We start from the raw sequence: 11,880 nt of genomic DNA on the forward strand, positions 1-11,880 counted from the left end.
TCTCTCCCTGACGGCTTACTTTGCGGCAGCGCGGAGGGCCCCACCCCCTTTCTCTGCGGAATCACCATGGCGGCTGGGGTAAGTTTGCCGGCTCTGGCAATCCAGGTCACCCTATCCGACGCCATCCTCTGCCGGAGTGGGTCCAGCCGGCGTCAGAGGGTTTCTGGAGCCGAGTGGGGAACTGATCCGGGGTCTAGAGATCGTACTGTTGGAGGGTAGGGCTTCCAGGCCCCGGAGGGGAACTGAGGCTGGGGCTCTGGGAGGCCAAAGAGGTGGAAGGGTCTGGGGTAGAAGAGAAAAGGGATGCCAGATCCTGGCAGTCTGGGACCTGAGAACGGAGTTCGGTTCGTTGCCTTCTCGAGACGTGGGATCCGGGCAGGTTGACAGAACTTTTGCGACCGTTTTGTGGGGCAACAGGAGGGACAGGGGAAGAGGAGGGTCTTTGTGGGCACGTACGGCGGGCCACGGTTAAGGGTCGTCCTGCGGGGAGGTTTGGCAGCGAGAGGAGTCTCCGGACGCTGGAGTCAGACCAGTTGGACCCCGCTGGCCACGTTAATAGAAGGAGAGAAGGAAATCCCTGGGAACTCACTGCGGGACAGGACCGGAGGGATGGTACGCGTGACAAGGAATGAAAGGTTTTTTAGGGAGACGGAGTTGGCTTAGGAAGAGAAGATGCCATTCGGTCTCTTCGTGGCTGTTCGGAGGGGGACTTGGAAATGTCTTGGTTGGTGTGTGTGTCTTGGAAACAAGGGTGATGCTTTTGAAGGGTGAGCGGCTCAGTAGAGTAAGCAGGCGCTCAGTGACCATCAATGAATGAACAAGGGCTCTGGGAAGGGAGGGGTGTGTATTTGTCGGCAGATGGAATCTGAGGGAGCTACAAGTTCTGCATTTCTTAGAGGTGTATTTGAGGGGAAGAGAACGCTTCCAGAGACGTCCTTACGGAAGGTCACGTCTGTCAACAAGCTTTATTTAGCAGTTGGTGTGTAGTTCTGTCCTCGTATTTTGGAGGACTCTGATTACACAAGACTGCAGATACTGAAGAACTAACCTGGTTCACCAAAGGGAGTAAAAGAGTGAGTCGAAACAGATTGGGATTACTCGGGGAAGTTGTTGCCGGGTAACACTTAGGACTGGGACCCTTCTAGTCATTAATGGCTTATTCCCCGCCTTTTCCCCACAGACCCTGTACACATATCCTGAAAACTGGAGGGCCTTCAAGGCCCTCATTGCCGCTCAGTACAGCGGGGCTCAGGTCCGCGTGCTGTCCGCACCACCCCACTTCCATTTTGGCCAAACCAACCGTACCCCCGAGTTTCTCCGTAAATTTCCTGCTGGCAAGGTGAGTAGGGAAGTGGAGAGGGAGCTCTGGTCCTGAGAACCCAAGGAGAACTGAGATTCCATCACTCTGAAGATGACCTCCATCTTTAAAAGAGAGCTTTCCATGTTACTTTTTTTTTTTTTTTCCACGCTTCAGAGACTTAAAAACTTTTATTTTGAGACAGTTGTGATTTATTTGTTGTTAAAAATAGTACAGAGCTATTCAGTCATTTCTTATGAAATTCACAGGCTTCTTTTTATTTGTGGGAGAGAGGATCAGTTTTGACTAATCTCAGTGCAAATAGATCAGATGTTTGCTATGAGTAGAATTCTTGCCCCAAGAGGCTTATAGAGATAGATAAATAACCATGCTACATGTAGAAGAGATCAAGTGCAGTGGGGGAGTACTATAATACTTGGGATAATATAGACAGGAATATCAGACTCGGGTTTCTTGCCTTTTGCTTATTTGACTGAGATTATATACAAATATCTAACATCTAAAATTTGGGGGTCTCTTATGTGAGTTCAGATTGTAGGGGATGGCAAGTTACTCATACAGTTTTGGTTCTTGAGTTTCAGATAGTGTCAAGAGTTTGGTCAGCAAGGGTTCTCAGCCTTATATAAAAAACTTTATTCAAAATGATTGAGTCCCGGGGCATGACTAGTGAGAAACTGCTGTGTATTTACTTATGACTGCTTTGTCCCCAGGTTCCAGCCTTTGAGGGTGACGATGGATTCTGTGTGTTCGAGAGCAATGCCATTGCCTACTATGGTAATCTGCAGTGGCTGGGGAATGGGAAGGTCTGGAGGTGATGGGGTGCAGGAGAGGGTGAGGGGAGCTGGAGCGGGCAAGGAGAGGAATTTTCAGGGACCTGCACTGGCTTTGACACAGCCCCAAAGTTCTGACCTTTACGTTCCGCCTCTGCAGTGAGCAACGAGGAGCTGCGGGGAAGTACTCCCGAAGCAGCAGCCCAGGTGGTGCAGTGGGTGAGCTTTGCTGATAGCGACATAGTTCCCCCAGCCAGTACCTGGGTGTTCCCCACCTTGGGCATCATGCACCACAGCAAGCAGGTGAGCCTTGGAACTTGGGGAGAAACCAAGAGCAGGGGTGGCGTCAGCTCCTCAGTATCAGGGAGGAAGAAATAAAAAAGATTGAGGAAGGGTGATGCCAAGAATATGTGGATAATAAATACCTAATCTTTGAGCTTTCACTTGGGAGCGCTGGGCTGTTGATGGTATATGGATTCTTTGTCAGACAGACCCAGTGGAGGTGGGAGGTCTGAGTGGCCAGAGGAGAGGCCTCTGCTCTAGAAAGGTTGTACCAAATGGTAAGGGAGTGGTTAGACCAGATGACCTCTAAGGTTCTTTCTAAAATTCAAAGATACATGCCTACGATCAGTGCAGTGGGAAATGAAGCCAGACTGCGCCATGAAGAAAGTTAACGTTGAGAGCTTCATTTGCGATACATTTGGAAGGAGCCAGGACTCAGTGGAATAGCTACCTTAGTTCTATCACTGGGGGAGAAGGGCAGGGACAAGGTTTGGTACCCACTGCCAAGTCTGATCATTTTAAATCAATAGGCCACAGAGAATGCAAAGGAGGAGGTGAGGCGAATTCTGGGGCTGCTGGATGCTCACTTGAAGACAAGGACTTTTCTGGTGGGCGAACGTGTGACGCTGGCTGACATCACAGTTGTCTGCACCCTGTTGTGGCTTTATAAACAGGTGAAGTTTGTAAAGAATCTGGGTTGACAGAGGGTAGGTGGGCATTAGAAACAGAGTGACAGGCCTGCCAGGTTATTTGTATCCTGCTGATGTGAGGGAGTCTGAGGCAACAGCTAGTCTTTAGGAATTCCAGGATTGAGTACCAGTGTTAACGGAAAACTGGGCGCCGCTCCGCGGCATGTGGGATCTTCCTGGACTGGGCCACGCACCTGTGTCCCCTGCATCGGCAGGCGGACTCTCAACCACTGCGCCACCAGGGAAGCCCTGGTTTTTTTTTTTTTTTTTGCTACGTCATGCAGCATGCAGGATCTTAGTTCCCCGACTAGGGATCGAACCCGTGCCCCCTGCAGTGGAAGTGCGGAGTCCTAACTACCCGACCACCAGGGAATTCCCAGTTTCTGCATTCTTTTGTTCCCTTAAGATCATTAATTACAAAGACCTGTTCAAGGACAAGTATTACAGGCAGGTTCAGCTCACAAAATGGCTTAGGCCAAAAATGGCTTCTCTTATGTCAAGAAAGTGCCTGGTTCTCTTTTTTCCACAGACCCTCTACCCTGTCTTCTTACACCACGACTGCTTTCCCTCCTTCTGAGAAGTTTGATCCTGTTCTGTTGCCCTTAATTTGTTTGGCAGCTAATACGTTTAGTTTGTTCCCATGTTTCTCAGGTTGCCCGGTTGTGCTTAGTTGTGAAGACAGAGGTAGAGGTGATAGCTTCAGCATCAAGATCTTTGGAGGCAGAACTAGGATCAGTTCTTGGCTTCAGTACTTACTGGTTGTTGGGGGGAGGGTGTGTGTGGATTCATTTAGTCCTCTTTTTCCCCACTGTGGAAGCCATAAAATCAAGGTAGGAATAATCACTGTTGAGGTTATTGGGTTAAAGATGGCATATTGCTGGTTCCTAAACAGCAGCTCTTGGACTGTTGCTGGACCAGAATAGTAATGGGATAACAGCAAAGAAAAAAGCACCTACTTCGTGTCAGAGCCTGTGCCAGGGCATAACAAGGACGACCTTAGTGAGTCTTTGCTTGTTGTGTGGGTGAAAGAAATGTAGCCCGGAAGTTGTGGAGTAGGATTTGAACCCAAGTACTGCAGAACCAGCATTACAGAGCTGGCTGCGATGTATCCTTGACAGGATTATTTTCCCTCTGATCTTGGCAAACCGAAAAAATGGTAGATGAATTTTTCACGAAGCCAAGTTTAAGCACCCTGTTATTCTGAAATAAACTTTTTTGCTGTTGAATATTTACTTTTCTGAAGTTTGATGATGCATGTATATATCTCTCACATATCACATAGTTCACATAGATAGTTTTCATTATTTGCTTGGCAAAGTGAATAGTTCGTAGTTCTCTGTTGGTCCCCAGCCTTTTAAGTTCTATTGACACGTGAAATTATAGGTATGAAATGGCTTTGTAAAAGGAGTAAGGCACAATATAAATATTCCTACCGGGTGAATAGAGGGTGGGACCAAGCATCCATTAAATTGGATTGGACTGCAGGAGAGAGATTAGTAAGGTAAGTGGGCAGTAGCCCTCCAGGGAAAGCTGGTGTCCTGGGGGCTGAAAGGAAGCTGGAGCTTTGGTGTGGAAAGAAACAAGGGGCTCTGACTGGAAACTCGTCAGGATTTTTCCCTCCGCTGAGTTTATGTCCACTCTTGCATCCTGGCAGGTTCTGGAGCCTTCTTTCCGCCAGGCCTTCCCTAATACAAACCGCTGGTTCCTCACCTGCATTAACCAGCCCCAGTTCCGGGCGGTCTTGGGGGAGGTGAAACTCTGTGAGAAAATGGCCCAATTTGATGGTAAGTCTGAGGAGGTAGGGGAGCGTGCCGGCAGGGTCAGGGGACTGGTTTGCTCAGTCTTAACCCGTTGACTTCCCGTCTAGCTTTTGGGTTATGTGGACCACAGAACGTAGGGCATCGCACGTAGCAGCTAGTATTTGGTGATGCTTGTCTTCTGCACACACGTGCTCCCGCTCATTTGTGTACACACGTGTCTGTGTTGCTGAGGGTTGCATTCTTGCTCAGGATGTACTGTGAGGTGGTGGCGGTGTAGCGTCAGATCCCTTAGCTCCCGCCCAGCAGCTTTCCTCCGTTACTTTGCTTGTGCCTGGCTTGGGAGGGTTGTGGAAAGAGACCAGACGTTGACTTTTCTCCTTCCCTTTGCACCAGCTAAAAAGTTTGCAGAGAGCCAGCCTAAAAAGGACACCCCACGGAAAGAGAAAGCTTCTCGAGAAGAGAAGCAGAAGCCCCAGGCCGAGCGGAAAGAGGAGAAGAAGGCAGCTGCCCCTGCTCCCGAGGAGGAGCTGGATGAATGTGAGCAGGCGCTGGCTGCTGAGCCGAAGGCCAAGGATCCCTTTGCTCACCTGCCCAAGAGGTACGGATGGTGGAGGGTAGGGGGCGTGGGGCCCAGGAGGGCCTGTGCTCACCTCTGCATCCCCCTCGTACTGCTAGGGCCTAGGATTTTAGGTTGTGCATACAAAATTGAAAGATGTATTTTAGTTGCAAATAAAGCAGCTTCCTGACTTTACCGTCAAGGGTTGGGTGACTTTTGAAAGTAGCAAACAAGTTCCTAATGCATCTGGTATTTGAGGATATCAGAACTCCCTTTCTAGCAAAGAAAGCACGTGGGCCCCGGGCCCAGAATCCGGTGTGGAGGTGAATTGATTGGTCTCGCGTGCGCACGTTAGGATTTGAGATTGAGAACGCTCGGAACTAGTACACTGAGGGGCGCGGGAAGGAAGAAAGTGCAGAGAGCCTCCATCTGCTCTGCTCTGCTGGCTTTGCTGAGGCAGTGGACACCATGTCAGTGTCCTCTGATTGTCTTTTTGCTGTTTTGATGCATCAGCCTGTATAAAAATCGCTCACTTTAAGAGAAAGGATGATGACCATGGCTACGTAGTGTCTGTCTGGTTTATTGTTTCCCAGCGTGGGGGAGTTAAAGCCCACAAGGAGAAGGAAGTATATGGGGTGGTCGTCTGTGTCCTCTTCTCAGTCACCATAGGGGTTCCTGGAAGAAAGAATACAGTAAAGGGGGGATTTTTAGTGTGAAAAAAGTGGGACAGCCAGTACTTGCCCAGTTGTTTACCATCAAATCTTTCTTCGGTCACTGCTCTGGGTCATCTTATTAGAATTTCAAGCGATATGAGAAATGTCTTTTCCACGGTCACGTCACTTAGTTCGCTTTTCTGTTTTTCTTGGCCCATTCTGCCTTTCCTAAAGCCATCTATCCTTTCACTAGTTGGTTTGTTGGGATGCAGCAGTTTGACCTCCCCATTTTGTAGTGGTTTGTATTTGGGATGAAGGAGCGCACACTGGTGGTAGGCATAATAAGAAGTATGTGGACTTGTAAGCGACCTAGTACTGGATGGTTGCCATTAGGAACCGCTGCTTCCCCATTTGGGGAGCAACTTGGGGTGTAGCTGAGAGCTCTTACTCCCAGGCACTTCATACAAGAAGGCTCCTAACGCAGCTGCTTTTTAAGGATATATGCCTTTCTGAACCAAAGTGATTACCTTGAATCTAGCACAGGGGCAGGTCAAGAGTGAGCAGGATTTGGTATCTGTAAGTAAGCTATGATAACCAACCCAAATTATGTACACCCTTGTAACACAGGTACTGCTAATAGCTAGAGATATTCATGTATATTGGGTCTGTACACTGGGCAGAAAATAAAGCAGGCAGTAAACTTAAAATCTTTAATAAGCTTAGCATTTTTTTAAAAAATAAATTTTTTAATTTTTTGGCCGTGTTGGGTCTTCGTTGCTGCTCACAGGCTTTCTCTAGTTGCAGCAAGCGGGGGCTACTCTTCGTTGCGGTGCGCGGGCTTCTCATTGCGATGGCTTCTCTTGTTGCGGAGCACAGGCTCTAGGCGCGTGGGTTTCAGTAGTTGTGGCACGCAGGCTCAGTAGTTGTGACTCACGGGCTTAGTTGCTCCGTGGCATGTGGTATCTTCCTGGACCAGGGCTTGAACCCGTGAGCCCTGCATTGGCAGGTGGATTCTTTTTTTTTTTTTTAACAGTTTTATTGAAGTATAATTTCCATTATGAAGTATAATTTCCATTACGAAGTATAATTTTCCATATAAAATTCAGTCGTTAAGGCTTCCCTGGTGGCGCAGTGGTTGAGAGTCCGCCTGCCGATGCAGGGGACACGAGTTCGTGCCCCGGCCGGGAAGATCCCGCATGCCGCGGAGTGGTTGGACCGATGAGCCATGGCCGCTGAGCCTGTGCGTCCGGAGCCTGTGCTCCGCAACGGGAGAGGCCACAACAGAGGCCTGCGTACCGCAAAGGAAAAAAAATAAAATAAAATAAAATTCTGTCATTATAAGTATATAGGTCAATGCCTTTAACTAAATTTATAGGTCTGTGTAACCACAAAAATTAAATTTTAAAACATTTCCAACACTACAAAAGTTCACTGGCAGGTGGATTTTTAACCACTGCGCCACCAGGGAAGCCCCAGCACTTCTTTTGTTTTCTTTTGTATCATTTGGGAGTGCTTATTAGTACTTAATTCGTTACATTACCATGGTGTACTCCTGGGCTGCCAAGATGATTTTCCCCAGGATTCTTAATGACTCAAAAGTGATGTCTTCAAAGACAAGACTCATTTGTCCAGAGTTAATTTTAGTCCTTTTAAGACCTTCCAGCTACCCTAAGCCTGTGGTCATTTGTTTGGTTTTTTTAAAATTTTATTTATTTTTTTATACAGCAGGTTCTTATTAGTTATCCATTTTATACATCTATCAATCCCAGTCTTCCAACTGTGGTCAGTTTGGGGAGAAAAATGGACACATGGTCATAAATAATAAAGTTCAAGCAGCTCAGGAGAGAGTGAAGAAAAACTCCCCAGCCCTAATTTTTTTTTTTTTTTTTTTTTTACTGCATTTGTTACAATATTGCTTCTGTTTTATGTTTTGGTTTTTTGGCCCTGAGGTATGTGGGATCTTAGCTCCCCAACCAGGGATCGAACCCACACCCCCTGCATTGGAAGGTGAGGTCTTAACCACTGGACCACCAGGGAAGTCCCTCCCAGCCCTACTTTTTGGGTGGTTGAGGAAGTAAAGCACCTCAGATGAGGTCTCTGATGTGCATTTGGGAAGGAACCTGGGACCTCGAGTTAAAGGACAGATTCTCTGCTTTGCTGCATTGTAGCAGTGAGCAAGTCACACCACTTAACCTTATTGGTAAAGGGAGGGATGGTAACATTCTCTGACTCTAGGGTTTGTTGACATTAATTATATGCTAATGAATAACTGAACCAATTAAACATTCAGTATAAGGGGGTTTAATAGATTTATGGCACATTCATGCAGAAGATTATTTAGCCATTAAAACATCTGCAAAACATTCTTGATAGCCAGGCAGTATTAAGTGAGCAAATTGTGTAAGGCACAGAATTACATGCATCATCTTTGGAAAATTGCTAGTGGGAAATACATTAAAATATTAGTTATCTTGTTTGCTGGCATAGTGAGTGATTTTCTTCAGTCAGTATGTGTTTTTATATTTGGAAGGAAAGAAAAAAAAAAACAAACAGAAGCTCTACCATGGGGGGAGGCACCTCTCCTCTTCTGAAGCTGGCATCCTTGGATCAGTGTGCCAGATTGCTTCAAAGATCACCTGAACTTGTTTCTGAGCAGAGTAACTAAAGGACACGGGTGTAGGATTTGGGGTGGAGGCCCTTTGCAAACATTCACTTACATTGCCGTCATATTATAGTGTGTGTAACCTGAAGAGGCCTGTGTCGTGGGGAGGGGTGGGGGCAGCGACTTGGGTGAGTCAGGAACTGAGGGTGACTCTTGGATAAGAGCCCGGGGAGGGGCCGGCCAGGAAAAAAAAAAAAAGGAGTCCTCGCTGTGAGTCTCCACCAGGGGGCAGCAGCTCGCCGTGTCTTTCTTCGGGCAGATCCTGGGCCCCACCCTCCACGTGCCAAGCATATTTAGGCTGGGGGTGGGGGGATACGGGAATGCCCTGGGCGCCTTTCATACCCCCCAGCTCTCCTCCCTTGGAAGGTGATACACATCTGCCAATCCAGTGACCCTACCTTTAACGCAGTATATTTGAGTGGAAATGCCCTTAGTTTCTCTTAGCATGGCAACGTTGCCGCAGTAGGACCTTCTCCACCTTGATCTCCTTGCTTTTTTTCCTTCATTCAGTACCTTTGTGTTGGATGAATTTAAGCGCAAGTACTCCAACGAGGACACACTCTCCGTGGCGCTGCCGTACTTTTGGGAGCACTTTGATAAAGATGGCTGGTCCCTGTGGTACTCCGAGTACCGCTTCCCTGAAGAGCTCACCCAGACCTTCATGAGCTGCAACCTCATCACTGGTGAGCAGAGGGTAGCTCTGGGAAGAGGAAGGGAGGAGACAAGGTGGTGGGTGACATGATTTCAAAGGCTGAATGTTCTTCCTTGCCCTTCAGGAATGTTCCAGCGATTGGACAAACTGAGGAAGAATGCCTTTGCCAGTGTCATTCTGTTTGGAACCAACAATAGCAGCTCCATTTCCGGAGTCTGGGTCTTCCGAGGCCAGGAGCTTGCCTTTCCGGTGAGGAAGGTGCAGGGGAGGGGTCTTGTCTCTTTAGGGCGGGGCGAGGATTTGGGAAGTGCACTCGTATTCCTGAGCCGGTGGGCATTCCAGAGAGTTCAAGGAATGTGTCCACGAAGGAGCTGTCATGTTCGCAGGAGTCCTGGGGTCTGATGACGGGTGTCTGAGCTGGAAATAGCAGGTGTGGGGCAGCGGCCAATAGCCTGACCACATGCTTCTACCTGGCTTTTCCTCCCCAGCTGAGTCCAGATTGGCAGGTGGACTATGAGTCATACACATGGCGGAAACTGGATCCCAGCAGCGAGGAGACCCAGACGCTGGTTCGAGAATACTTTTCCTGGGATGGGGCCTTCCAGCATGTGGGCAAAGCCTTCAATCAGGGCAAGATCTTCAAGTGAACATCTCCTGCCATCGCCTAGCTGCCCGCACCTGCCCTTCAGGGAGAATGGGGGTCATTAAAGGAAACTGAACATTGAACCCTTTCCTGCCCTGCCTCCTTTGTGGGTGATGGCTTCTTCAAAGGGGAGTAGATATGTTGAAGCAGGGTGTTGTGTATACCTGCAGGACCTCCCTGTGCAGGAGAGAAGTCTTCAGAAGAGCAGAAAGAGAGGCCTCTCCTCAGTTTTGATTTTTTTATTTTATTTTTTTAATTGCCTTGCCTCTCCTGTGATGACCATCTTCTAGCCTAGCTGGGAGAGATTGGATGTAGTTAGGAGGTGGTGGCACGGGGCTTTTGCAACTACCTAACTCCAGACCTTCCCGCGTGAAGGGGGAGAATACCTGCCGATTGTGTGAGAGCACAGCATGCAGAGCGACTTAACACTACTTCCCGCAACTGACCTGTGAGGTGGGGCAGCAGCCGTATCCCAAGAGTCATAGTTTCAACACTTCAGACAAACAGCGAGAAGAGACTCCTTGGAACAGATACCGGCCTGTGGCCCCTAACCTGGCTGCGGATCATCTCTAGGGTATCCCTACTTTCTAACAAGGAAGTGGGGTTCAGAGATTTAAGCAACTTGCCTGTGATCACACATCTTAGGTGGTGGAGACAGGATTTTGAACCCAGTGGGTATCCCTGGAGCCTGTACCCTAAACACGCCCTAGCGCTTCCTGCAATGTAGAGCAGTCATAAATGTCTTTTAACAACCCTGCTCAGACCAGTGGTTGCTATTTTTTCTCCTTCGAGCTTAATTTTTTGTTATACCCTTTTCAGAGATAACTTGCCCCCTACTCTGATCGTCTTTTCTGTGTCTTCTGAAGAGCATTAAGGATCTCTCTGTAAATTTAACAGCTCAGGTGAAGTTGGAAACCTGGTTTGATTCACATTTTGAGGCTTAGGTCTCCAGGTTGTGGTTTTCTGAGTGGTTATTTTTTCCCATCCCTTAAGTCCAAGCACAAAGCAAGGGCAGGGGGTCTTGGCTTGGGAGGGGAAGAAGGTAATCTTTCCCAGTACAGGTGGGGGCTGCTAGCTTTTGAGGGAGTAGGACTGTAATCTCGCTGGTACTTTAACTGCAGTTGGGGTTCTGTGAACAAATGGGCAGGGGAGAGTGGTGGTTTGGAATCCAGTTGGGTGAGGATGGGTTGATTCTTGCTCAGAATTTGCACCTTGGTAGTTGTGAGTTGGTTCCAGACTTGCCACCTGTCTTGTTTCTGAGCATTCTGGGCTCCTCGAGGATAGGAGCTAGAAGTGCTAGGTGCTGGCCAGGGTGTGCCCTGAGCTGGTTGCTTGCGCCTCACAGAACCAGTCAGACTCCTCCCGGGTTCCATTTCCCTCCACACCCTCTGCTCCTTGGCTTGTGTAATTTTCATGACCTTCCTGGTATCCTTAATCTGAAGATGGAGAGAAGAGAGATTGAGCTGTGCAAGTAGGTTTGCGGGGTTAGGCCCGAGAGAACACGTCCCGCTTCTTGTGCCTCTAGCTCTGGCGGTTTGGTGCCGAGGAGTGTGGCCAGGTTGGTTGAGGCCAGGCCTGCGATTGGGGGAGGGCCAGGACCCACAAGCAGGAGGTGGGGTGGGAGGCCCAGAGGAGAGGGGGTTGTGGTCTCAGGAAGGTTTGCTGTTGGCCTCCAAAGGGTGGGGGGCCTCTACCCTGCCGGGTTGGGCAGGAAAGAGATTAACATCAGGAGATTCTAGGGCAGATGTGGGGCGGGGAAAGGGGGAGTACAGCTGTAGTTAGGTCGGTCCCCGCCCTGCCCCGGGGAGCCGTGAGTCACCACCGCACCGCCTGAGGACTCGGGATCTCTCCAGGATCCTACCGGGCGCCCGCCCCGCCCTCCGCGCGCCCGCCCC

The 11,880-nt window shown here is 49.0% G+C and overlaps 1 protein-coding gene across 1 annotated transcript; it reads left to right on the forward strand.

Moving 5' to 3' along the window:
- The first annotated feature begins 6 nt into the window (after positions 1-6).
- On the forward strand, positions 7-10,068 carry EEF1G (eukaryotic translation elongation factor 1 gamma). The gene is made up of 10 exons (XM_024748785.1): positions 7-78; positions 1,181-1,339; positions 2,029-2,092; positions 2,249-2,391; positions 2,901-3,044; positions 4,714-4,843; positions 5,213-5,417; positions 9,201-9,373; positions 9,467-9,591; positions 9,831-10,068. The coding sequence occupies exons 1-10, from the start codon at positions 67-69 to the stop codon at positions 9,987-9,989; spliced, it is 1,314 nt and encodes a 437-aa protein (XP_024604553.1). The 5' UTR covers positions 7-66; the 3' UTR covers positions 9,990-10,068.
- Positions 10,069-11,880: the final 1,812 nt, after the last annotated feature.

This window comes from Neophocaena asiaeorientalis, unplaced genomic scaffold, assembly GCF_003031525.2.
Source record: "Neophocaena asiaeorientalis asiaeorientalis breed wild unplaced genomic scaffold, Neophocaena_asiaeorientalis_V1.1 scaffold43, whole genome shotgun sequence".
Lineage (NCBI taxonomy): Eukaryota > Metazoa > Chordata > Mammalia > Artiodactyla > Phocoenidae > Neophocaena > Neophocaena asiaeorientalis.

Coding starts and splice junctions, on each gene's coding strand:
- EEF1G (XM_024748785.1), top strand. Junction 3,045..4,713: donor TGTTGTGGCTTTATAAACAG/GTGAAGTTTGTA, acceptor GCATCCTGGCAG/GTTCTGGAGCCTTCTTTCCG. Junction 5,418..9,200: donor TTTGCTCACCTGCCCAAGAG/GTACGGATGGTG, acceptor TCCTTCATTCAG/TACCTTTGTGTTGGATGAAT.